Source organism: Sciurus vulgaris (genome assembly GCF_902686455.1).
Source record: "Sciurus vulgaris genome assembly, chromosome: 1".
Taxonomy (NCBI): domain Eukaryota; kingdom Metazoa; phylum Chordata; class Mammalia; order Rodentia; family Sciuridae; genus Sciurus; species Sciurus vulgaris.
Window position 1 is genome coordinate 53,309,697 of NC_136461.1, and position 27,128 is coordinate 53,336,824.

General features: G+C 37.5%; 1 protein-coding gene and 1 long non-coding RNA gene across 5 annotated transcripts in view; one reads left to right on the plus strand and one right to left on the minus strand.

Annotated features, from left to right (window-relative positions):
• Positions 1-27,128, plus strand: part of RAVER2 (ribonucleoprotein, PTB binding 2) — a 92,364-nt gene that overhangs the window by 56,180 nt on the left and 9,056 nt on the right. The window contains exons 6-11 of one of the 4 annotated variants that reach the window (XM_079133685.1): positions 1,021-1,106; positions 2,887-2,952; positions 3,116-3,227; positions 5,354-5,610; positions 9,837-9,948; positions 11,455-11,591. In XM_079133685.1, the coding sequence (XP_078989811.1) occupies positions 1,021-1,106; positions 2,887-2,952; positions 3,116-3,227; positions 5,354-5,610; positions 9,837-9,948; positions 11,455-11,591 (770 nt within the window). Of the gene's footprint in view, positions 1-1,020; positions 1,107-2,847; positions 2,953-3,115; positions 3,228-5,353; positions 5,611-9,836; positions 9,949-11,454; positions 11,592-27,128 lie in introns of all 4 variants that reach the window. The other 3 variants (XM_079133683.1, XM_079133686.1, XM_079133684.1) reach the window with 3 other exon arrangements.
• The window catches only part of LOC306659555, a 288,601-nt gene that overhangs the window by 19,730 nt on the left and 241,743 nt on the right, over positions 1-27,128 (minus strand). The gene's annotated exons all lie outside the window — the stretch shown is intronic.

The window sequence follows — 27,128 nt, forward strand, 5'->3', positions numbered from 1 at the left end:
GGCTATTGATACATAATTTAATTCACTTAGAATAGAATAGAATAGAATAGAATAGAATAGAATAGAATAGAATAGAATAGAATAGAATAGAATAGAATAGATAATATCCTTCTACGAGCAAATTGTATTCTGCTGCTGTTGGGTAGTGTGATCTATAAATGTCAGTTAACTCAAGGTGGTTGGGAGGGCTGTTCAAGTCTTCTACATCCTTACTGATTTTCTGTCAACTTATTCTATCAATTACTGAAGGGAAGGCTGGACACAGTGAGAATCACTGGTTCACGTGAGGCTACGTGTGTTTTCAGATTGTTTTTATTTTGGTCATTGCTTTCGTTTTAAACTGGGAGATACTGTGTTCAGTAAACAGTATGAAGTAAAATACATTTCTTTCATTTACAACAAAATACAGCGACTATAAAAAAAGACAGGAGGAGGTGTTGACATCTTTAACTACAGCTCTAGAGTGCTAAAAAGCCCCTGGCATGTGGGCTCTTACACTTGATAAAGAGGATGTTACCATTTATTCTGTTTGTCCCTGTGTATAGTTTTGATGTGTCTTTTGTTTTTATTATGTAAGTATTTTGTGTACTTATAGTATTTTCTCAATAACATTTTACATAATAAGATTTTTAAGAACACAGGTTGCATTGTGGCCTTCCCCACCCTCTGACAAAATTCTCCAAACACCTAAACAAACCCTGAGCAAATAATGTGGGTTCAGTTGGTACCATACTTATAAAAAGATGGAATTTGTTTTGTTGCACCAAGTGCTGGAGAAGATTAAGCCAGGTTAGGTGTTTTATAATCAAGGCAAAAACTGTAGGCATTTTAAAGCAAATTCTAACTTTGAATCACAGAGATGGCCCTGTCGCTTTTGACGGTTGACAAGGTCGGTATATTCTTAAGCTGTCGATGAATTTGTTCAAACTGTAAAGAAATATTCATTTGCCTTTTAGGACCTTGTCTTATATTTAATTTCACATGTCATGGAGTTGAATTTTTGTTTTTCTTTTCTCCAAGCAGTGCTGGGAACCCCTCACAGCTTGCCGCATCTGATGAACCCACCCATCTCCCCTGCATTTCTACACTTGAATAAAGCACACCAGGTACACAAGCAGCGTGGAGTAGTGGAAGACCAAATGGAGTGAATATTTCATTTATTGTTAACATTTAAGCTCCTCAAGAAGATGAGTATTTTGTTTTAGAAGAAAATCCTTCATAATTATTACTATATACAATCATAACTTAATAAGCCTACCAAATCCAATTAAGCTAATTAAAGCAGCACAATCATATATATATATATATGAATATATATATATTCATATTTGCAAGGCATGAAGAAGAGAAGAGATATATGTTGTGGTATATTTTTGCTAGATAATAGCTCTATAGACAACAAAACTTTTTATGTGGTCCTAACTCAAAAAATACCTATAGAGAGAAACAAGTGGACAATAACTCAATTCTTACAACAATGTCATAAAAATAATTCATATGTTTATGAGAGTACAGAATATTTTCTTACTTTTTACAGGTAAATATTTTAAATCGTACATATATATGTGTATATATATGTATATATGTGTGTATATATATGTGTGTGTGTGTGTGTATATCCACAATATTGGACATAAACATTACTCAGCTTCAGATAGTGTTTAAAGATATAGAACCTCAAATACAAATCAAAGCTAATATATAATAGATGCATGATATAGGGTAAATGAATGAATGTGTGGTCCTAAACACAGCTTTTTAAAGGAAAGGTCCATTTAAAATTTTTGATCCTTGGAATCTAACATAGTACAAGGTCTTCATTCATTCATTGGCTTGGCATGTATCATTGAGAATGTAACACGTGGTCTAGATGGTTGTGGTTATGGCACCAAACAGATCATTCACAGTCTCTGTTGTTGCAGAATTTCAGACAGCAGTGGCTGGGGATGGAGCTCAGTGGCAGTGCGCTGACCTAGCACACGCAGAGCCTGGGGTTCATCCTCGGCAGCACAAAAGAACAAACAGTGGGAAAGCAGACACTGAACAGTGGATTTCAGTCAGGTGTACAGAGTGATAGGAGAGGGGAGTTCAGAGTGTCAATCATAGTCTCTTCATTTTAGGAGAAAGACCCAAATGCTTGATCTTGCCCGGGAGGCCGGCACAAGCTGGCCCTCCTGGCCCACGCTCGTCTCGTCGCTTTCATTGTCCCGAAGCCCCTACTTTCTCCCACTGAGGTCTTTACTCCCTCTGTGCCCGGAGTGCTCCCCTCCCCTTCCACACCTGATCGCCCAGCTTCCCCTCGTCATTGCTGCACCTTCCCATCACAGCACAAGAGGTGGTTCCTCACGGACCTTCCCTGGATTGTCCACTCTAAATCAAATTCCCCCACGGTTGGTCCACAATATTTTTTTCCTCATATACGTATCATTTGTAATTCTTTGTGTTTTTATAAAGTCCCCCTTCCTCATGGGACTATATGATCCATGAATGTAGATGATATTGTATTTCTCACCATGTAGCACAGTACCTGACACATAGTAGGTGCTCAGCAAGTATTTGTTGAGTAAATGAATAAATGAACAAATACAACGTCACTGTCATCAAATCCAGAAAGTGGGGAGAAGAGGGGAATGAAGAGGGAAAGGATGTGGAATTAGTCTCATACCACATGGTCGCCTCTTCTGTATCACTAAAATAATTATTATTGCCCAAAGTTGGGAAATAGAATATTCAGAAGCTGTTGCTTTTACTCAGATCAGCTCAAGAACTGAACTTGAAGATGTATTGAGTTATACAAGAAGTTGCTTTCCTGGAGTAAACTAACCAAGTGTTTTTATCATTTCACAGAGCTCAGTTATGGGTAATACTTCTAACTTATTCCTTCAGAATCTGTCTCATGTACCCCGGACACAGCAACAGTTAATGAAGTCTGAGAATATCCATACTAATAATGTAAGTAGGGCATTTTTCTTTTTTTTCCCTAACATCAGTTCATTCCTTTTCTAGAAGCAGACTGTTAAGCAGATTCCTTGTGAAATTTCATGAGTCTATTCTTTTTATTAGGTTATATCTTTCTGCCATGAGCAAAAGTCTTACTTCTGTCCTTCTTTTGTAGAAGCCTGGCTTACTTGGAGAACCCCCGGCTATGGTACTTCAAACTTCACTAGGGATAGGGGCAACGCTTCCCTTGAAAACGGAGATGGGACACCACGGAGAAACCCATAAAAGTAAATGGCATATATTTCCTGAGAAGTCAGTGAATAGGCAGACTCGAGATTGAAGTATAGTTTACCTGTAGTCTACTTTTATTTACAGGAAGGTGAAATTTGAGTTTTAGTCAGTCATTTGAAATTTTAAGAACCCCCTTGGCTTTTTTTAAATTTTTAATATTGATGAGTTATTGATGTACTTGCTTCCATGCCAAGATAAGACGGTCCCTGTAGGATTTGCTTTAATATTTTATGCTGGTTCACAGCAGTATGAGGGGAAGACATAGATCCATTTGAGACTGACATGCTGCCCCCTGGGCGGACAGCACATTATACATGTATCCATTTAATTGTTGCCTGGATAAGAAACCCTTAGTCTTTATAAAAGGAATGTCTAGTATTTATAAATGTAAAGTTTATTTGTTTTACCTTTTTTTTTTAAAGAAAAGTAATAAGCCTGGTGTTAGACCAAGATTTTTTTTTGTTTGAATGTGATTTGGAAGGTACTTTCAGTTTGAAGCTTAATTGAAAACTTAGTTAGGCATGAATATGTGACTAAAAACAAAGGGCTGCTAGTAATTTAAAAGTTAATTAAGTACAGATAGCATGCTTAGCCTTTTGAACATAAAACCCACTAGTCAAAGAACCAAATTATTCAGTCAATTCTGATGATTGCAAATGACCAGGCAAAAATTAAGTCAGTGAAGAAATTTTCTTTTTGTAAGACAGTGTCTGTCCTTCTAAAAACTTAAATTTTCTTTGACTGAAAGCTTATGCAAATGTTTACTGCATATTAGGTTAAATAAGAAGCCATTGGCTGTAACAGGTGCTGCTCTACGAACATAGAAAATTCAGTATCCAAATATATATATTACTAAAAGCTAGAAGAACCACAGTACTGACCAAAAAAGGCCAAACAAACAAACAAACCAAAAAACAAACTCAAAGTATTCATCTGTAAACATTTAGTAAAATAAACCAACCAGGGGCTGGGGTTGTGGCTCAGTGGTAGAGCACTTGCCTCACATGCATCCTCAGCACCACATAAATAAACAAAATAAATAAAGGAATTGTGTCCATCTACACCTAAGAATAAAAAATAATTTAAAAAAAAACAACAACCAATCAGTGGTATGATGATGTTTAACAGCAACAACAACAACAACAACAACAAAGTCACTAGGTTTAAAAAGGAAGTCTTGGTTTGAATCATTTGTAGATTTCTGTTTGTGACCTCTCCAGCCATGACCAACTATAGATTATGAATGTGAAGATGATGAACTCAGCTGAAGAGAGATACGCAATTGGCTCTTATTAGTGGCCGCAAGCTAGCTGACTAGACTTCTTATGGGGTTCACTCTAAAAATATCCAAGAGATTTTCAACTCGAGACTTCTGTTCTCTTCAAATATGGAAGCAGACAAATTGTAGTGACTGAACTTTTTTTTAAAAAAAGTACCGATAAGCTGGCCATGGTGGCACCCACCTGTCATTCCCATGATTTAGGAGGCTGACGCAAGAAGATCACAAATTAGAGGCCAGCCTCAGCAACTAAGCAGGGGCCCTGAGCAACTTAGTGAGACCCTGTCTCAAAAATAAAAAGGGCTGGGGATATGGTTCAGTGGTAATGTGTCCTTGGGTTAAATGCCCAATGCCAAAAAAAAAAAAAAAGTACTGATATAACTTAAATGCCAAAAAGCACATTAACTTCTAAAATAGAATTAAAATATTATTGAGATTAGCTTAGAAGTTGTTAAAAATAAGAAAAGCATTGTTGTTATTGTTATTATTATTATTATTATCATTATTATTTATTATTATTTTGAGATGGGATGGTATCTTGCTATGTTGCCCAGGCTAGTCTTGAACTTCTGAACTCCAGTGACCCTCCAACCTCAACCTCACCAGTAGCTGGGACTATTGGCGTGCACCACTGTACCCAGCTCACATTATTGCGGTTGTATGTTTTTGTTTTTTTCATAAAGGAGCCTTGCAGCCTCCAACCTCACCTTTTGAACTTAACATTCTTTGATAGGCATAAAAAAGATTTCCTCATTTTTTGACCAAAAAAAGGAATAAAATCACAAGGACTGTTGTAAATAAATCTGGTCTAATGAAGCCTTTTTGCATTTGCATTCGCTGCAGCATCTAATCTGATTCCAACTCAAACAACTATAGCAGCTGGAATGGGCATGTTACCATTCTTCCCAAATCAGCATGCTGTTGGACAAGCCGGGCCAGGGTTGGGTAATACTCAGGAGAAACAGACCGCCGCGGTGGCAATAGCAGAAGGAAATTTCTCAGGGACACAGCCTTACCTTCAGAGCTTTCCAAACCTTGCTGCTGGAGGCTTACTGACGGGACACCATAAGCAGCAGCAGAGCCAGCCAAAAGGCCCGGAGGTGAGCTCAGTGCCAGAACACAGGCGTGTTCCCTCACATTGTCTGCAATGCAGTGTTTGTGATACTGGGGTGTTCTAATTCATGGTTATTTTACAGGTGATAAATTCACAAAATTGGATGAAGCATTCATTTTCAAACTTGAAAGGAAGTTAATAATATACCTAAATTATTTAAGTATGAATTACAACCTAGATAAATTGCCTTGTCAGTGAAATGATTTTCAGTAGCTTACATTTATGCCTCAAAACTGAAGAAAGCATGGTGCTCTTTTGGAAGTACCTTTTTTAGAAAAAAAAAAAAATTTATTTGAATAGCAGTGAGTGAAAAAACATTTTCATGCATTTATAGATGAGACTCTGACACTCTGTCCTTCGAGGTGTTTCTTAATGAAATCTACATTTGTCCTCAGCAGTCCCACATTCCTTTTTAAATTTGTTATTTTTAGTTATACATGGCAGTAAAATGTATTTTGATATATTATACATACATGGAGCATAACTTCCCATTTTTATGGTAGTTTGTGATGTGGAGCTACAATGGCTGTGTGCTCATATATGAACATAGGAAAGTCATGTCTGACTCATTCTACTGTCTTTCCCACACTCTTAATTCCACACATCCACATTCTCTGGGCTCCAGCTGGACACCATCTCCTGCTTTCTGAACCTTCTTCTGGTGCTGTTTCCATTGCCTTGAAGGCACCTTCCTCAACTCAAATGCCAGCCTCCAATGAAGTCTTTTTTGGGTATTTTGAAATGCCAGATTTTAGGCATTTTTCCTAGTCCGTGGTCCAAGCCTTACACAGCCTGGGGATCATTTCTGAAGTCCAATGCCATAAGAAAACGACTCACCGACACAGTCCATCTCCCTCTCCAAATAAGCTCTCTGTTAGAAAAGGCTGCAGAGCAAAACTGATGGCCTTATTCAAAACGCTATGAGGAAGTACCTTTTTATTGTAAATAAAGAAACAACAAAAATCCCATTTTTGATAAATTATGCCTGCTGACATTTGGTACTGTGCTTAATTATTTGCCAGTTTGCCTATAAGTAAAATAATCCTGAATTTTGTAAAATGAGTTTTTTAATGATGTTATTGTAAAACAATGTCAATATGAATTCTTTATTTTTATGACTATTTGCTGTTTTGAAAAGTATGTGCTAAAGGATGGCTTTAAAAATACTTAGTATTGTAAAAATTAAATATGAGCCAGGCGTGGTGCACACCCGTAATCCCAACAGCTTGGGAGGCCGAGGCAGGAAGATCATGAGTTCAAAGCCAGCCTCAGCAAAAGCAAGGTGCTAAGCAACTCATTGAGACCCTGTCTCTAAATTAAATACAAAATAGGGCTGGGGATATGGCTCAGTGATTGAGTGTCCCTGAGTTCAATCCCAGTACTCCTCCCAAAAATAAATTAATTAAATATAAGCTAATATAAGCTTGGAGTTTTGTAGTTTGGAAGAGCTTAGGAGAATCATTAATGCTTACCCAGTTAAATAATGACATTATTTATATGGATATCTTTCTATTTATTTATATCTTCTTTAATTTCAACAGTGTATTATAGGTTTAATATGAGAGTTGTACCTCCATAGTTAATTCCTAAGTATTATTTTTGATGCTTTTATGAAAGAAATTATTTTATTAATGTTCTTTTCAGATTGTTCATCATTTGTATATACAAACATAATTTTTTTGTGTATTGATTGTTTTTAATCCTGCAATTTTGCTAAATTAGTTTATTCTAACTGTGTGTGTTGGTCTTTAGGGTTTTCTATTTATACAATCATGTCTTCTACAAACAACTTAACTTTTTTTTTTATTTTTAAATTTGTTCTAATTAGGTGTACATGACAGAATACATTTTGACACATTGTACACAAATGGAGCACAACTTCTCATTCCTCTGACTGAACATGGTGCAGAGTCACACCAGTCATGTAATCATACATGTAAATAGGGTAATAATGTCTGTCTTATTCTACTGTCCTTCCCATCCCCTCTGCCCCATGCCTCTCTTCACTTCTTTCTGCACAATCCAAAGTTCCTTCTTTCTTCCCTACCCCACCTCCCACTATGGATCAGCATCTGCTTATCAGAGAAAATATTTGGCCTTTGTTTTTTTTGGGTTTGACTTACTTCACTTAGCATGATATTCTCTAGTTCCATCCATTTACCTGTAAATGCCACAATTCCACTCTTCTTTAAGACTGAGTAACATTCCATTGTGTATATGTACCACATTTTCTTTACCCATTCATCTGTTGAAGAGCATCTAAGTTGGTTCCATAGTTTAGCTATTATGAATTGAACTGCTGTAAACATTGATGTGGCTGTGTCACTGTAGTATGCTGATTTTAAGTTCTTTTGGGTAAAAACCGAGGAGTATGATAGCTGGATCAAATGGTGGCTCCATTCCAGTTTTTCTGAGGATTCTCCATACTGCTTGACAACTTGATTTTTTATTCTGCAATTTGAATGCTTCTTAATTTCTTTTCCTGCCAAACTGATCTAGCTAGAACTTCCAATACTATGTACTAGAAGAGACAAAAGTTGGCATCCTTAACTTGCTCCTGATCTTTAATCATTGAACATGATGATTAAACTTTATTATGTTCTATTGTTGTTTTGTTGAGGGTTTTTTGTTGTTTTTGGTACTAGGGATTGAACCCAGGGCCTTGTGCATGTGAGGCAAGCATTTTACCAACTGAGCTATATCCCCAGCCCTTGTTGAGTATTTTTATCATGAACAGATGTTTAATTCTGCCTAATGCTTTTTCTACATTGAGATGATGGTGTGTGGTTTTCCTTGCTTTGTTCTGTTAATGTGGTATATCACATAGATAAACCTACACATGTTGAACTATCCTTGCATTCTAGGAATAAATCCCAGTTTATTACCCAGTTGGTAATGGGGTATGATGCTTTTAATGTGCTGCTGAGTTCAGTTTGCTAGAAATGTGTTGAAGATTTTTGCTTTAATATTCATAAGAGATATTGGTCTATAGTTTTCAGGTGTTATCTTTGTCTGATTTTGATACTAGAACAAATCCTGGTCTCCTGGAATGATTTAGGAAGTGTTCCTTCTTCATTTTTGTGAAAGAATTTGAGAAAAGTGATGTTAAATTTTCTTTTAAAATGTCTAATAGAATTCATCATTAAAGACATGTGGTTCAGGCTGGGGATGTAGCTCAGTTGGTAGAGTGCTTGCCTTGCAAGCAGAAGGCCCCGAGTTCAACCTCTGGCAACACACACACACACACACACACACACACAAAAGACGTGGTTCTAGGCCTATCTTTGTAGGGACATTTTGTATTTTTTTTTTTAACTTTATAACATCTCATTTAGAGTCAGAGTTGAGAACCCCTGATGTGGATATAACTCCAGAAATCTGAACATTTTAGAAACAAAATGTGTGAGCTCTTTGCTGGCTTCCTTTTCTCTATGAATTTAATCTCTTGGAGATTATACTTCCTTTATTCTCTTTAGGAAACAAAATTACAACCAGTTAAACATGAAAATTGAGCTACTAGGTTTAACTTTAATTATATAATCCTGAATATTGTCTTATTTAAAAATTTTTATGATTAGAGAGTTAAAAAGTAAAAAAATCTGTCAGGTGTATATGAAATACACTGAAGAATTAGAACATGATTTCATCTCTTTCTTCTGTTAAAGAAATGCTAGAATCCTCATATCTAACTAGTCATATGAAAATATTGTGACATAGATTTTCAGGAAATGTGACTTTCTAAGCATTGTCATCTAAATGTAGAGTTTGGTTTTATTAAACTCACTTATTTTGCTTGGTATTATTTTTAGTACCAGAGAGAAATAAGTTTTGCTTTTGCCATTTGGTTTGTGGCCATATGATATAAAAGAAAAATCATAATAATAAATGTTGATATCTGTATTTCTAGAAATGAGATATGGAATTTGTTTTCCCTGATGAAGATGAATTCTTTCAGCTTCAGGGTCAGACAGGGTAACTTTAGTTCTAAAATTCAGTGGTTCTAGAAGTTTTTAAAAAGGTAATTAAAAAATAATAGTAGATAAAACAATTTTAATCAAAATCCTCAAATATTTTATAAGTTTATATCATCAAGGTTTAGGTTCTACAAATTTTAATCACAGTAGACTAAACATATTGAAAAATAAGTGTTTCTGCATCTTTATTTTCTTATACCTCTTATTAAGTGCCCCATCTTTTGTTTTTGATGAATAGGCTGCCTCTAAGAATCAGACTTCACTCTTGGGAGAACCACCAAAAGAAATTCGACTCAGTAAAAATCCATATTTGAATCTGGCAAGTGTGTTGCCCAGTGTGTGCTTATCATGTAAGTGAGAACCACTAACAGTATTTTGAAGCTTTGTTGGACAATTTCTCTAATGGGTTTTACTTTGATTTTTAACAATGGAAAACAAATAATTTCTATTGACCAAATTAAGCCATAAATCATAACTTCACTTTTAAAATTGAAAAAAAAATTAAAATTGACATGTAAATTGCATACTACTTCATTTAAGGAAAATATTTTAATAGTATTTTATTAAGAATGTAATCATTCTACTGGATTGTTGTTGAATTATGATTAAAATAATGGGGGCAAAGAATTATATGGCACTACTAGAATTATTTATAATAAATATAGAGTCATTTTTCTAAACCAGAGATATAGACCCCTAAGTAATATAGAGTATTTGAATACCCCCAATATGTATGACTTCTAATCAGCAGAAAGGAAATTCTCATTTACTTTTTTTAGTTCTAATTTTTCATATTTAATTGAGTGATGACCTCAAATCAAATGTGTTTATTTTTCTTCTTGAAAAATTCTAAGCAGTTACTAGATTGGACTGATTATATACAGTGTTGCTAGAAAGTAATTTCTGTGACTTTATACAATGTTTTTATTTTTTATTTGTTAATGGGATTTACTATAATATTTTCATATACTCTACATTATGAATTGATCATGCCCATCCACTTTTCTTCTGCCTCACTTTTCTTAAGGACCCTCTCAGGCCTCTAATTAATATGAATCAAATATTTATATATTTGTTCAAAAAAATTTTAAGTCACCAGTGTGTACTCTAGACACAGTGATAGTCACTGCAATATTGATTGTCCATAGTGAAAAACTGAAATATAACGTGTTATCAGTAAGGGAATGGGTAAATAAACAGCTTATCATAAATCAGAACCTGCAACTTCTTAATCACTCATATGAAGCCATTGCTAAAGCATATTTTAACTGGAGAAAGCAAATATATACATAAAATGAATCATGTTTATTTAAAGCTATATATTCTCATATACACCTATTTATGTAAACACATAGAGTAAATCTGGGGAAATAAACTCTCATCTGTTACATCCAGAAAGAATAGGATTGAATGAAAAGAGATGAAAGGTTGATTTCATTTTAAATATACATTTTCTGAATGTTAATTTTTAATTTTTTTTTAAATCAGAAAAAAATATACATGTGTTTCAAATATGCCTAGTGTGCTTTGATCTGGTCTAAAAATTGGTGATGACAATCATTGCTTTAACAAGGATGTTTGATTTACATTTCGTGTACCTTGTTTTAGAGATGAGATGTGTATGTTTTAAACGTTTCCCTCATAGTTATTTTACTGATGGGGCAAGCTTTCATTTTCTGTTGCTCCAAATGAATGAAACAATTTCATAGACTCTATATACTTTTCCCTGGGGAAAATAAATAAATATCCACAAACTAAAAGTTGTGTTGTGTAGAGACCATGCTGAGTTAATGAGTTTTGCACCCTGTTTATAATTTATAATAGAACAACCTAAATTGTATTTATTTTGCCTTTAGCTGCTGCAAGTAAAAACACTCTAAATAAGACTGGAATTGCAAGCAACATTCTGGATGCAATCTCTCAGGGAAACGAATCGCAGCAAGCGTTGGAGAAGTGCATTGCTTATTCGCCGCCTTTTGGTGATTATGCCCAGGTAAATGATTCTCAGCTTTGGATGCTATATAGAAAAATTGGTTCAATTACATCCTGAGTTCCCTGAAGATGAAATTGTGATTTATTTAATGTTATCATAGAGATCTAAAAATTATCCTTCTTGTTCACCATCTGAAATTTAGGAATATGTTTAAGAAGTTGTTTAGTATCACTTAGCACTAAATATTTACCTCTTGTTGTTTATACTGGTGGTTGTCAAACAACAGCCACACACTGCACCAGTCCACTACCTGTTTTTGTAAAGAGAATTGTATTGGAACATGGCCACTTGCATTCGTTTACATGTTTTCTATGGTGCTGCCATGCTACAGTGAAAGAGATGAGTGGTTACAGCAGACACTTATATGGTCTACAAGGTTAAATATTTACTATCTGATTTTGCAGGAAAACTCAGCTCTCCACTGGTTTACTTGAGTGTAGACGTAAGAAATCCAAGAAAATGCCTGTTCTTCATCACTGTTTATAGAGAAAGATGATCGTTTTTACAGACACTGCTAAACTAACTTAATTTTAAGCCAGATACAGTTATCCCTCAGTCTCTGTAGGGAATCTGTTCCAGAACCTCCTGGGAATATGGAAACCCTCGGATGCTCAACCCCCTCATGTGAAACAGTGTAGTACTTGCATACATTCTATGCACAGCCTCCTGCATACCTTGAACCATCTCTAGATTACTTACAATAACTATACTGTGTAAGCACCGTGTAAATAGTTGTTATACTGTGCTGTTTAGAGAATAATGACAAAAAAAAAAGTCTGTACATGCTTAGAACTTTTTTGTTTTGTTTTGTTTTTAATAATTTCAATCTGCAGTTGATTAAATCCATGGACACAGAACCTGTGGATGTGGAATATTATGCTATATCAGGTTGAAGAGGTATATTGTGTCACGACCTAGATGACATTTTTACATGGGCCCTTTCCTCTTCAGCCTATTCTAAGGGACTTAAACTGAGAAAGTACATCATCATGTCAGCTCGATATGATTACGTGGTCATGGAAACTGTATGACCAGCCGTTTTGATTCTTTCTTATTTTCGAGAGCAGACAGCTTCTCAGCTCTGTACTGTCGGTTGGAGCAACACCTCCACTTAGATTTCCCTGCAGCAACTTCCCGTTTGCCTTCTGTGCCTCTGATGAACTTAGAACAATTAATGCCTGATAGTGCTTTTATGAAGAGTACTAGAAACAGCTCTATTTCCATTTTAAAATGGCATAGCTGAATATTTGTGAAATATGTGGCAAAGTCTCTTATACCTGGACAAGATGCAAAACCAGGGGTTGGAAAATGCTGTAGGTGGGTAGCAGCATACATCAACTTAAAGTGGTCAGGCCCCACTGCCGCAGAAGCAGTCTCTTATTTCATTGTGGTCCTGTCTTTGTTATTAACATTTTAAATAATCACGTAGATAGGACATTATGTGCCTGTGTACTCTTTACTCTTATAAATAGAAGCAGCACAATACATTTTTTAAAATTTAGTTAGGTGTATGTTTTAAGCTTCAAAACTATTTTTGCACTGACCTTTCCATTTCTTTTATTTTGTTTTTGAAATCCGTCTCACTTATCTCAGCGGTTTTGCTTAGCGAGTCACTGTGGTTGGTTGTATACATGTCACATCTGTGGAAAGACTTGTGTACACGCAGGAAGTTGTGGTAAACATGCCCTGCTTCCCCCTGCCTCATGCCTGCCCACCCAGGGACTCTGTGGAGGAGAGCCTCTGTCCTGGGTTCTCTGTCCCCTTGGGAACTCCCTGCTTCCTCCATAGAGCGAGATGTGGTCTCTCTCTCATGCTCTTTTATCCTCATAAAGTAAACTCAATTAAATGTTACTAATGGAATAAAATAACTAGAAAAAGGTGGTCATGTGTTAGGAATTCCTTCTGTTGCCACAGTTGAAATGGAGAAAAAGCTTTAAGAAAAAGGAACTAACAATTTTTGTTTTATTAGTAACATACTGGACATATGTTTTGCAATGTAAGCATTTTTAATTTTATTTTTGCTGTCTTGGGACTCAAACCCAGGGCCTCACACATGCTAGGCAGTATAAGCACTTAAACTTTCTAACCAGCCTCTGCGTTTTAAATTATCCCCAGCACAAAACAAGTGAAAAAACACAAAGGAGTAAATAAGCTTTCCAAATTCATGCATTTGGTAAGTGGTTCATCTGAAAAAGTCCATATTATCATCGTTATATAGAGAAACTTCTTCAGGCATGGAACTAGTATCTCATAGAAAGTACGTGTACAGGCTTTAATGCATAAAGTTAAGAGAGATTGGATATGTTAAAGCATGGATGAATAGAATAGTTTCTGTTTCAAATAAAACTCTCACATTTTAAAATATGATACTTGGCATTTCCAGTATTAGTGAAGTTGCTTATCACACACCATCCCTCCTACAGATAACCTTTATAAAAACTGAACTACATATGAAGAGAAACTCTTATTGAAGACACTGGAGAATGACCCAAATCAGACAGAAACTGAAAGGGAATCAACCCCTGAAAGATGGGGACTTTTCTGGATGGAATTTGTTTCTGTGGCTTTTTGCTGAACACCACTCTCTAGTTTGTGCAGGAAGCACAGTCTTACCCGCTTGAGGAGTCAGAGGACAGATTTTGGGACTGTTAGTGAGGCTGTGAAATAAGAGGGGAAGTCTGGAAAAGAGGAAGTTGCATGGGTAGGAGTCTCAAAATCCACGTGGACACAGCATGAGGGACACTCCGGGGCCTGGTGGAGAAGAGCAGAGGAAGGCTGGAACAAGTGGAGGAGAGAGTCAACTCCACCACAGGTAAAGACGAAGTTTTGAATTTGAGTCCTACAAATTTAATTCCTTCTACAACTAGAAGAAAAACACTCGTTGGAGGAATATAATAGAATCTGTGGTCTCTGTACTTCATTCACAAGATTCATTAAACAAAAATTACTAGATAGTTGAAGAAGCAAGAAGGTGCGATCCATAGTTAAGAGAAAAAGCAATTTCTAGAAACTGACCCGAAGATGATCCAGAAGTTGGTGTTAATAGACAATGACTTTAAAGCAGCTATTATAAATATGCTAACAACTTAAAGGAAAAGAAGGATTAAATGAACTGGTAGGGAATCTTAGCCCCAGAGCATACATTTAAAAAAAACTGAATAATTCTAGAGTTGAAAAGTATTATTTCTCATGTTAAAAAATATAATGGTTGGGCATTACAGAATACTAGAGAAAGCAGGAAAAATGATTCAATAAACATAAAAACAGATAAAAATAAATTATTCAATTAGAAGAACAAAGAGAAAAGAGATTGAAAACCAATAAATACATTCTCAGGGACCTGAGATAAATATCTAAAATACATGTAAGTAGAGTCTGGAGAGAAGAGAAAGATAAATGGAGCAAAAAATATCTGAAAAAGTAATAAAGACTCTCCAAATTTGCTTCAAAAAACATAGATTTAATAGACACAGAGGCCCTTCATGCAAAGCAGGAAAAGTAGAATTTTACCTAGGCGCATTATAGTTAATGAACTGAAAAACACAGCTATAAAGAGATAATCTTGAAAGTAATTGATTAAAACAATGCATGTAAAAAATTTTTAAAAAACAACAATGCATGTTATCTTCACAAGTTTCTCAGCCCTGACAGTATTGACATTTGGGACTAGGTAACTCTCTCTTATGGAGAGCTGTTCTGTATGCTATAGGATATTTGACTTCTATCCATATTTGCCTTCACCATCTATACAGTCACTGTTCAGAGAACTGGTAAATAAAAGACTGTGTTCTCTTGATTTAGTTAAAAGTAAAATTTACAAGTTTGCATTATGGGGTTTACAATATGTGTAGTCACAGTATATTGGACAGTAGTAACAAGGATAGTCAAGAGAAAAAACAGAGACTGTGGAATAAAAGGTACACTCAAACATTGCTGGTGGCACTGCAAAGTGGTGCAGTCATTCTGGAAAGCAGTGTGGGGATTCTTCAGAAAACTTGGAATGGTTATGCCTCTACTTCATGTATAGAGAAACAAGTTGTACCCCATTTGTTTACAATAAAATAAATAAATAAATAAATAAAATAAATAAATAAATAAATTTTAAAAAAGAAAGAAAACTTGGAATGGAACCACCATTTGACTCAGTTATCCTGCTCCTCAGTACATTCCCAAAGGACTTTAAATCAACATACTATAGTAATGCAGTCACATCAATGTTTATAGCAGCTCAACTCAATAGCTAAACTATGGAACCAACCTTCAACAGATGAATGGATAAAGAAAATGTGGTACATATATACAATGGAATATTAGCCATAAAGAATGAAATTATGGATTTGCAGGTGAGCGGATGGAACTAGAGACTATCATGATAAGCCAATCCCCAAAAACCAAAAGCCAAATAATCTGTCTGATATAACGATGCTAACACACAGTATGTGGGCAGGGAAGAATAGAAGTTTATTGGATTATGCAAAGGGGGAGTAATGAAGGGAAGGGAGTGGGGAGGGAAATAGGGAAGATGGTAAAATGAATCAGACATAACTTCCTGTGTTCATATATGAATACACAATCAGTATAACTCCACATCATGTTCAACCACAAGAATGGGACCCTACTTAGAACAAATTATACTCCATGTATGTACAATATGTTAAAATATACTCCACTTTCATGTATATCTAAAAGGAACAAATAAAACTTTTAAAAAGAAATCATAAGAGAAAAAGCATGGGTAGGAGCCTCAAAATCTATGTGGAAACTCAGATGTGAGGTAAATGAAATTTAGGTTGTGAAGTTCTCACATTTTATATGATGTAGAACAACAGTAACTAAGTAGACTGTGATAAGTTATGGAATAAAGTTGCAATCCATAGGGTAGCCATTACAAATTACACGAAGCATAGCTGAAATGTCAGTAGTTCAATGACATTGGATTTTTTTTTTTAATTTTAAAAGCATTTGATTTTGATTAAATGAAAAAAAAGTAAAGGAACAAAACCAATTTGGATGAATAAAAAAACAAATCACCAAGTGTTAAACATTGTATTGAATGACAATACTTACGTAAAATGAAAATGGACTTCATGTCCAATTATAGCAGATTGTCAACAAGGCAAGAATATGTACTTAGCGTCTTCTATTCTAAATTTTACTGAAGGTTTTTGTGCCATAAGTTTTTCAAAAAGGATAAAAATGGAAAGGAAGAATAAAATCTTCCTTTGCATATGACATGATTGTGTGCATGAAAAATTCTGAAGACACTACAAACAATACAGACTTCACATAATTATTTCACAGAAGTCACTGAGCAAGGATAAATCCTAAAAAGGGGATAGAATCTGACTTTCAAAGTTCCTACATGGTATTATTTTAAATGACCAACAGTTTTCAACAACAGCAGCAATAACAACAACAGCAACAACAAAATGAAAAGAGATGCAAAGAGATAAGGAAATCTGTCCCATACACGTGGCGGTGGTCAGGAAAAGCAAGTAATAGAAAATGCTTGTAAGGAAGCATTACTAGACAAAGATTTTAAGCTCATATTCAAAGAATGAAGGGAAACCACCCATAAGGATCTCAAAGTATAAGAAGCATGTCTCACCAAATAGAGAAGATCAGTAGGGAGGAGGTAATTATAAAAAAGACTCAGGAGGACGCGCGCGGAGGGGTGGCGCGCGGGGTTGGGAGGAGCGGGCAGGCTGGTGGGCTGGGCGGGCGGCAAGCGGCCAGGAGCGCGCGGTGGACTCGGCGGCGGCGAGTAGTTAGTTAGTTGTTGTTAGTCAGTGTCAGTTGCTCGGCGGCGACGGCCGCGAACACCAGGAAGGGAACGGGACCGGCGGCGATGCTGGTCACCGCAGGAGCGTGTGCGCCCCTCAGTAAGAATATAAGTTAAGGAATGAGAGACAAGGAAGAAAGACCATTCATCTTGGAAAGATCCCAAGCACTTTGAAATTTTGAAGGAATGTAATACTAGCTGCTAAAATCACCAGAATGGATGAAGTTCTTCAAATTTAAATGGTCTTATTATTAAAAATACCCATTTAAGGGAAGGGAAGATGGCGGCCTAGAGGGTGGCTACATTACGTGTTGCTCCAGAACTCAGGATTCAAGAGAGGAGATATTGAGACGCTTGGGACCAACTCAAAGTAGCCGGGTGACTCTCACCCCCTGGGGGGGCATCCCGGATGGGACGGGGGTCCCGGAACACAGGAAACTTTGTGAAGTAGAACTGCCGGCGAGACGCCCCTCCCCCCCGCTGGAGCAGTGAACTCGGACAGCTGGGAGCGCCGTAGAGGAGGCCGCTGGGCACAGCGCTGGGACTCGGAGCAGCCACTGGGGCTCCGGCGGCTGCCCGGGGGAGGAGTGGCGGGGAGAACTGTGTGGACTCAGGACACCGGGGCCTGCCCTGAGGAGGAGGAGAGGAGCGTGGCCACTTGGATTCGGAGAGACTGCACCAGAGCTGCAGGCGGTTGCCAGAGGAGAAGCCGCGCGGCGAGCTGTTTGGAATCAGAACGACGCTTCTGAACACCGGGGCCTGCCCTAAGGACAAGGAGGAAGAGGAGCGGCCGCTTGGATTCGGGTGACTACACGGGAACTACAGGCGGTTGCCAGAGAAGGGGCTGCGTGGAGAGCTGTTTGGACTCTGACCACTTCTGAACCCCGGGGCCTGCCCGGAGGAGTAGGAGAAGGAGGAGAAGGAGCGCGGCGGGTCCTTTGGACTCGCAGTGACTGCATTAGCGCTCCAGGCGGCTGCTCAGAGGAGAAGGCGAGTGGTGAGTTGTTTGGTCTTAAAGTGACAGCTCCTGAACACAGGGGGGCTGCCTGGAGGAGAAGCGTGGTGGGACGCTTGGTCTTGAGGGGCCGCACCAGAGCTCCGGGCGGTGCCCAGAGGACCCGTGCAGCGGGTCACGTGGATTCAGAGCCACTCAGAGGGACTGCTCCTGAACACCCGGGGGGTTATCTGGAGAAGGAGGAGGAATGGGGAGGGTCACTTCGACTCGGAGTGATTGATTGCCCCGGGCTACAGGTGGTTGGTGGGAGGAGGAGGCATGAAGTGAGTTTCTTGGACTCCTAGTGACCGCACCGGCATACTGGGCGGCTGTCTGGAGGAAGAGGCCTGTGGCGGGTCTCTGGGACTCAGAGCGATTGTTCGGGGCCACAGGTGGCTGCTCAGAGGAGGGGCCACGCAGCCAGGCGATTAGGTGCAGAACAGGGTGCCAGGATCTAGGAGGCTTCTGGGTGGAAGAGCCGCACAGAGACAGGCTTAGGGCGGAGCGAAGGTTCCAGGCCTATGGGCAAATTCTCTGAGGAGGGGCAGCCTAAGGAGATTCATCTGCGAAGGGTGAGGCTCCCAGGCCCAGGAGGTAGGGCCGGGCCCCTGGAAACTTTGCAGAGGAAGGCAGCCCAGCCCAGGCAGTAGCTGTAAATTGAGGGGAACCTCTAGGAGGAAACTGACCAGCGAGACCTCCCCACTGGGTGAGTCTTCCCTGCCTGGTGAGGTTTCCCCACAAGGACGGTAAAACCAGAGACACAGGCCCAAACAGGCCTTGCCTCAGCCCACAGCCTAGGTCCCCTTTGGATGACCATTGGTCAACAAGTGGAGGCACCTCTGCCCACTAGCAGGGAATATACCCCACCTGAAGGCCACCACTCCTAGAGAGGCAGCTTCCTTGTGGAGCACCGCATTATCAACCTCCTCCAAGACTTCAGCCTACTGAAGGCTAAGAGGGGATATATATAGAAATCTTCAGGGTCATTGTAAATCAACAGAGGAAATCTGCAATATCTCAGCGGTCCACTGATATCTGAACAACATGAGAAAACAAGGAAAGAAAATGCTGCAAACAAATCTAGATGTTACATCAATAAACCCAATGACAGCATGGCAGAAGAAATGACAGAAAAGGAGTTCAGAATGTACATAATTAAAATGATCAGAGAAGCAAACGAGGAGATGAAAGAGCAAATGCAAGCATTGAATGATGAGATGAAAGAGCAAATGCAAGCATTGATTGATCGCACCAATCGACAGTTAAAAGAGCAAATACAGGAAGCAAAAGATCATTTCAATAAAGAGTTAGAGATATTGAAAAAAAACCAAACAGAAATCCTTGACATGAAGGAAACAATAAACCAAATTAAGAACTCCATAGAAAGCATATCCAATACGATAGAACACCTGGAAGACAGAACCTCAGACATTGAAGACAAAATATTTAACCTTGAAAACAAAGCTGAACAAACAGAGAAGATGGTAAGAAATCATGAACAGAATCTACAAGAACTATGGGATATCATGAAAAGGCCAAATTTAAGAATTATTGGGATTGAGGAAGGCCTAGAGAAACAAGCCAAAGGAATGAACAACCTATTCAATGAAATAATATCAGAAAATTTCCCAAATCTGAAGAATGAAATGGAAAATCAAGTTCAAGAGGCTTACAGGACTCCAAATACACAAAATTACAACAGACCCACACCAAGGCACATTATAATGAAAATACCTAACATACAAAATAAAGACAGAATTTTAAAGGCTGTGAGAGAAAAGAACCAAATTACATTCAGGGGGAAACCAATACGCATATCAGCAAATTTTTCAATCCAGACCCTAAAAGCTAGAAGGTCCTGGAACAACATTTTTCAAGCCCTGAAAGAAAATGGATGCCAACCAAGAATCTTATACCCAGCAAAACTTACCTTCAAATTTGACGATGAAATAAAATCCTTCCATGATAAACAAAAGCTAAAAGAATTTACAAAAAGAAAGCCAGCATTACAGAACATTCTCAACAAAATATTCCATGAGGAAGAGATGAAAAACAAAGAAGCAAATCAGCAAAGGGAGGAATTATCCTAAAGGAATTGTCAAATAAAGGAGGAAACAAGTTGTGTCAAACAAATAAATAAACAAAATTTTAAAAATGAACCAAATGACCGGGAAACCAAATCATTTCTCTATAATAACCCTGAATGTTAATGGCCTGAATTCATCAATCAAAAGACATAGACTGGCAGACTGGATTAAAAAGAAAGATCCAACAATATGTTGCCTGCAAGAGACTCACCTCATAGAAAAAGATACCCATAGATTAAAGGTGAAAGGATGGGGAAAAACATACCATGCACATGGACTCAGCAAAAAAGCTGGAGTATCCATCCTCATTTCCGATAATGTGGACTTCAAGCCAAAGTTAGTCAGAAGGGATAAAGAAGGTCATTTCATACTGCTTAAGGGAAGCATAAATCAGCAAGATATAACAATCATAAACATCTATGCCCCAAACAGTGGCTCATCTATGTATGTCAAACAAATCCTTCTCAATTTCAGAAACCAAATAGACCACAACACAATAATACTAGGTGATTTTAACACGCCGCTCTCACCACTGGACAGATCTTCCAGACAAAAATTGAGCAAAGAAACCATAGATCTCAACAACACAATCAATAATTTAGACTTAACGGACATTTATAGAATATTCCATCCAACCAAGAGTGAATACACTTTCTTCTCAGCAGCACATGGATCCTTCTCTAAAATAGACCATATATTATGCCACAAAGCTAATGTTAGCAAATACAAGAAGATAGAGACACTAGCATGTATTCTATCAGATCATAATGGATTGAAGTTAGAAATAAATGAAAGAGTAAAACACAGAAACTATTCCAACATCTGGAGATTAAACAATATGCTATTATATGATGAATGGATAACAGAAGATATTAGGAAGGAAATTAAAAAATTCTTAGAGGTAAATGAGAACAAAGAAACATCATATCAAAATCTCTGGGACACTATGAAAGCAGTACTTAGAGGGAAATTTATTTCATGGAGCGCATTTAATAAAAGAAGTAAAACTCAACAAATAAACAACCTAACACTACAGCTCAAAGCCTTAGAAAAAGAAGAACAGAACAGCACCAAAAGTAGTAGAAGACAGGAAATAGTTAAACTCAGAGCTGAAATCAATGAAATTGAAACAAAAGAAACAATACAAAAAATTGACAAAATAAATAGTTGGTTCTTCGAAAAAATAAACAAAATTGATAAACCTTTAGCCACACTAACAAAGAGAAGACGAGAGAAAACCCAAATCACTAAAATTCGGAATGAACAAGGAAATATCACAACAGACAGGATGGAAATACAAAACATAATTAGAAGCTATTTTGAAAATCTATACTCCAACAAAATAGAAAATTTCGAAGACATCAACAGGTTTCTAGAGACATATGAATTGCCTAAACTGAATGAGGAGGACATAAACAATTTAAATAGACCAATTTCAAGTACTGAAATAGAAGAAGTCATCAAAAGCCTACCAACAAAGAAAAGTCCGGGACCAGATGGGTTCTCAGCCGAGTTCTACAAAACCTTTAAGGAAGAGCTCATTCCAATACTTCTCAAAGTATTCCATAAAATAGAAGAGGAGGGAACCCTCCCAAACTCATTCTATGAAGCCAATATCACACTGATACCTAAACCAGACAGAGACTCATCAAGGAAAGAAAATTTCAGACCAATATCCTTAATGAACATCGACGCAAAAATTCTCAACAAAATTTTAGCAAATCGCATACAAAAACATATTAAAAAGATAGTGCACCATGATCAAGTGGGTTTCATCCCAGGGATGCAAGGTTGGTTCAACATCAGGAAATCAATAAACGTAATTCACCATATTAATAGACTTAAAGTCAAGAATCACATGATTATTTCAATAGATGCAGAAAAAGCATTTGATAAAATACAGCACCCCTTCATGCTCAAACACTAGAAAAAATAGGGATAGTGGGAACATTCCTTAACATTGTAAAGGCCATTTATGCTAAGCCCATGGCTAATATCATTCTAAATGGTGAAAAACTGAAAGCATTCCCCCTAAAAACTGGAACAAGGCAGGGATGCCCTCTTTCACCACTTCTATTCAACATCGTTCTTGAGACTCTGGCCAGAGCAATTAGACAAACCAAAGAAATTAAAGGGATACGAATTGGAAAAGAAGAACTCAAACTATCCCTGTTCACTGATGACATGATTATATATTTAGAGGAACCTGGAAATTCCACCAGAAAACTCTTAGAACTCATAAGTGATTTCAGTAAAGTAGCAGGTTACAAGATCAATGCCCATAAATCCAACGCATTTTTATACATAAGTGATGAATCTTCAGAAAGAGAAATTAGGAAAACTACCCCATTCACAATAGCCTCGAAAAAAATAAAATACTTGGGAATCAATCTCACAAAAGAGGTGAAAGACCTCTACAATGAGAACTATACAACACTAAAGAAAGAAATTAAAGAACACCTTAGAAGATGGAAAGATCTTCCATGTTCTTGGATAGGAAGAATTAATATTGTCAAAATGGCCATACTACCTAAAGTGCTATACAAATTCAATGCAATTCCAATTAAAATCCCAATGACGTACCTTACAGAAATAGAGCAGGCAATTATGAAATTCATCTGGAAGAATAAGAAACCCAGAATAGCTAAAGCAATCCTTAGCAGGAAGAGTGAAACAGGGGGTATTGCAATACCAGATCTTCAACTCTACTACAAAGCAATAGTAACAAAAACGGCATGGTATTGGTACCAAAATAGACAGGTAGATCAATGGTACAGAATAGAGGACACGGACACAAACCCAAATAAATACAATTTTCTCATACTAGACAAAGGGGCCAAAAATATGCAATGGAGAAAAGATAGCCTCTTCAACAAATGGTGCTGGGAGAATTGGAAATCCATATGCAACAGAATGAAACTAAACCCATATCTCTCACCATGCACGAAACTAAACTCAAAATGGATTAAGGACCTCGGAATCAGACCAGAGACCCTGCAGATTATAGAAGAAAAGTAGGTCCAAATCTTCACCTTGTTGGTCTAGGACCAGACTTCCTTAACAGGACTCCCATAGCACAAGAAATAAAAGCTAGAATCAACCACTGGGATAGATTCAAACTAAAAAGCTTTCTCTCAGCAAAGGAAACTATCAGCAATGCGAAGAAAGAGCCTACAGAGTGGGAGAATATCTTTGCCAATCATACCTCAGATAGAGCACTAATCTCCAGAATCTATAAAGAACTCAAAAAACTCTACTCCAAGAATTCAAACAGTCCAGTCAACAAATGGGCTAAGGAAATGAATAGATACTTCACAGAAGAAGATCTACAAGCAATCAACAAACATATGGAAAAATGTTCAACATCTCTAGTAATAAGAGAAATGCAAATCAAAACCACCCTAAGATTCCATCTCACCCCAATTAGAATGGCGATTATCAAGAATACGAGCAACAACAGGTGTTGGCAAGGATGTGGGGAGAAAGGTACACTCATACACTGCTGGTGGGGCTGCAAATTAGTGCAGCCACTCTGGAAAGCAGTGTGGAGATTCCTTAGAAAACTTGGAATGGAACCACCATTTGACCCAGCTATCCCACTCCTTGGCCTATACCCAAAGGACTTAAAATCTGCATACTACAGAAATACAGCCACATCAATGTTCATAGCTGCTCAATTCACAATAGCCAGACTGTGGAACCAACCTAGATGCCCTTCAATTGATGAGTGGATAAAGAAACTGTGGTGTATATATATACTATGGAATATTACTCAGCCATAAAGAATGATAAAATTATGACATTTGCAGGCAAATGGATGAAATTGGAGAATATCATGCTAAGTGAGATAAGCCAATCTCAAAAAGCCAAAGGACGAATGATATCGCTAATAAGTGGAGGTTGACACATAATGGGGGGGAGGGAAGGGTTAGAGTTAGGGTTAGGGAGGGGGGCAAGTATGGAGGAAGGAACTACTGTATAGAGGGTAAAGAGGGGTGGGAGGGGTGGGGGGAAGGGAAAAAATAACAATGAATCAAACAACATTGCTCTATGTAAATTTATGATTACACAAATGGTATGCCTTTACGCCATGTACAAACAGAGAAACAACATGTATCCCATTTGTTTACAATAAAAAAAAAAAAAAAAAAAGACTCAAACAGGAATTTTTAAGTTGAGAATTTGAACAGGTAGAAGAAACAACAAACTTAGAATGTAGGTCAACAGAGATCCTCCAGACTGAGGAGCAGAAAGAAAAAGAGAACAAAGAAAAATTAACCATGACAAGTGTACACAAGGATGTGGAGTAATCTGAAGCCTGCCACGTTGCTGGGGGCAACGTAAAAGGCTTCGTGGTCCAGCAGCTCCTCAAAATGTCAGTGTTACCATAGACCCAAGAGTTCCGCCCTAGGTACATGCCTATGGTATGAAAACTCGTCCACACACAAATTTATTTATTGTTTAAACTGTTCACAATGCAATTTTGATTGAAAAGAATCATACAAAAATCACCACGTAAAAATTCATACTAAAAAGACATTTGATATAAAAAGGATAATGGACTCATGGGTATTTTTATCATTGTTTCACATCTTTTAAAATAAAATATATTGCTTTACAAATAAATATTTTAAAGACATTCAATTAAGAGCTTGTATGATCATGAAGTATTTTTTAGTCTAAAGTAAAATATCATGTAGAGAATTAAGAGAATTATCCATGATTCCAGAAAAAGGTATGTGAAATTGAATAGGAAGAAGAGGGGAAAAGACAAAATAATTATTTGTTTAAATTGTTTTCTTTCTTTTTATTTTTTTGCAGTGCTGGGGATTGAACCCAGGGCCTTGTGCATGCTAGGCAAGCCCTTGACCACTGAGTTATATCCCCAACCCCATTTTTTAGATTTTTGAAAAGTTTATCTTTGGAGAGCTTTATATAGTTAGAAACTAAGGGTAATTTTTATACTTGTATCTACTTTACTCTTTTTCTAATATTTTAAGGCACACACACAAATTTGTATGCCAGCATCCTTCATAATAGCACCAAATGGAAATAATCCAAATGTCCATTGGTTATCCATGAGTAAACAGAATTTGGTGTATTCATAGAGTAGAATATTATTCATCCTCCAAAAAGTACCATGGTCCATTAAAAAGAATCAAAAGGTGAAACTTGACCATCTCACAAGTTTTAGTGGCCACACCAGGATGTACAAATTATACACCTTGTTTTTTGTTTGTTCATTTTTTGCCATGCTAGGAATTGAATCCAGGGTCTCGCACCTGTTAGGTCAGCGCTGTACCACTGAGCTATGTCCCCAGTCCCTAAGTATGTTTAATAAACGTTTTTTAAAAAAATCAAGCCACATTAAACCCTTTGAAAAATTAGCTTTAACATGTCAAAGCAGCAACAAAGCTGACTGGCACTGTGACATTGATGAACCTTGGGAACAAGCCAGACAGAAAGGCGACATGTGTTGTGATTCCATGTATATGAAATGTCCACAACAGGCAAATCCATAGGAATGGTAAGTGGAGAGAGGCTACTGGGGGCCGGAAGAAGAGGAGTTGGAGGCTCCCTGTTAACAGGCACAAGGTTCCTTGTGGAGTGATGGAAATACTCTGGAAATAGATTGTGATAATTGCATAACCTTGTAGAGATCAACAAATATTGGACTCTTAAAAAAACACTAAACAGAAGGCAGCATTTTTACTTGGTGTTCTGAAGATCATGAAAGTCTACTGAAAACCAAACAAGTTAAATCAGTTTTTCAGATCTAATCTAGGTCTAATTAGAAACTAATTTCAAGTAGCCTACCCCTCCCATTTCTCTAGTTAAATGTAACCGTTAACTAGAATTGCCATTGAGCTGCAGTCGATGTTGTCAGGACTGCATGTGTTAAATATTTGGACTGTGATTGAGAAAATTTAAGTCAGAAATAGATGTAGTCATTTAAAAATTTGTAGTTGCCAGGTGTGGTGACACATGCCCATAATCCCAGCAACTCTGGGGGCTGGGGCAGGAAGATTACAAGTTCAAGGCCAGCCTCAGCAGTTTAGCAAGGCCCCAGGCAACTTAGTGAGATCCTGTCTCAAAATAAAAAATAAAATGGGCTAGGGATGTGGCTCAGTGGTAAAAGTATGCCTGGGTTTAATCCCCAGTACCCAGAATTTTTAAATTAAAACAATAAAATTTGCAGCATATACTTTAGCTGTGATGATAGCATTGTAGTCTGAATTATTTTGTTAATTGCAATGTGCAGAGTGTGAAATTTCAGATTCTGAGGCAGAGATAAATAGGTACATGTACATTCGTGGATGAGAGCTCAGCCTTACAGCAGGAGGCTTTGAACCAGTTTATTAAATCTTGAATAACTAGATGTAACGTCTAATTATAATCTGACAAAAACAAATATTTCCCTCCCCTTGCCTTTTATCAAAGTAAAAGATCAGAGTATATCTTCAGCAACGTTTCAGCCTGACATTGTCGTTGGTTTCAATAATGTAAAGAACACTTTCAGACCGAGTTCAACTGTCCACTGTGACTATAAATTGTCTCTGGGCTTTTATTGACACTGGCCTTGAGCTGCAGCCTCCGCAGCGCGGGAGGACTGCACTGTCCACTTGCATGTTAGACTCCTGTGTCACCGCGGTTCCCGGATTGGTTCCTGCCAG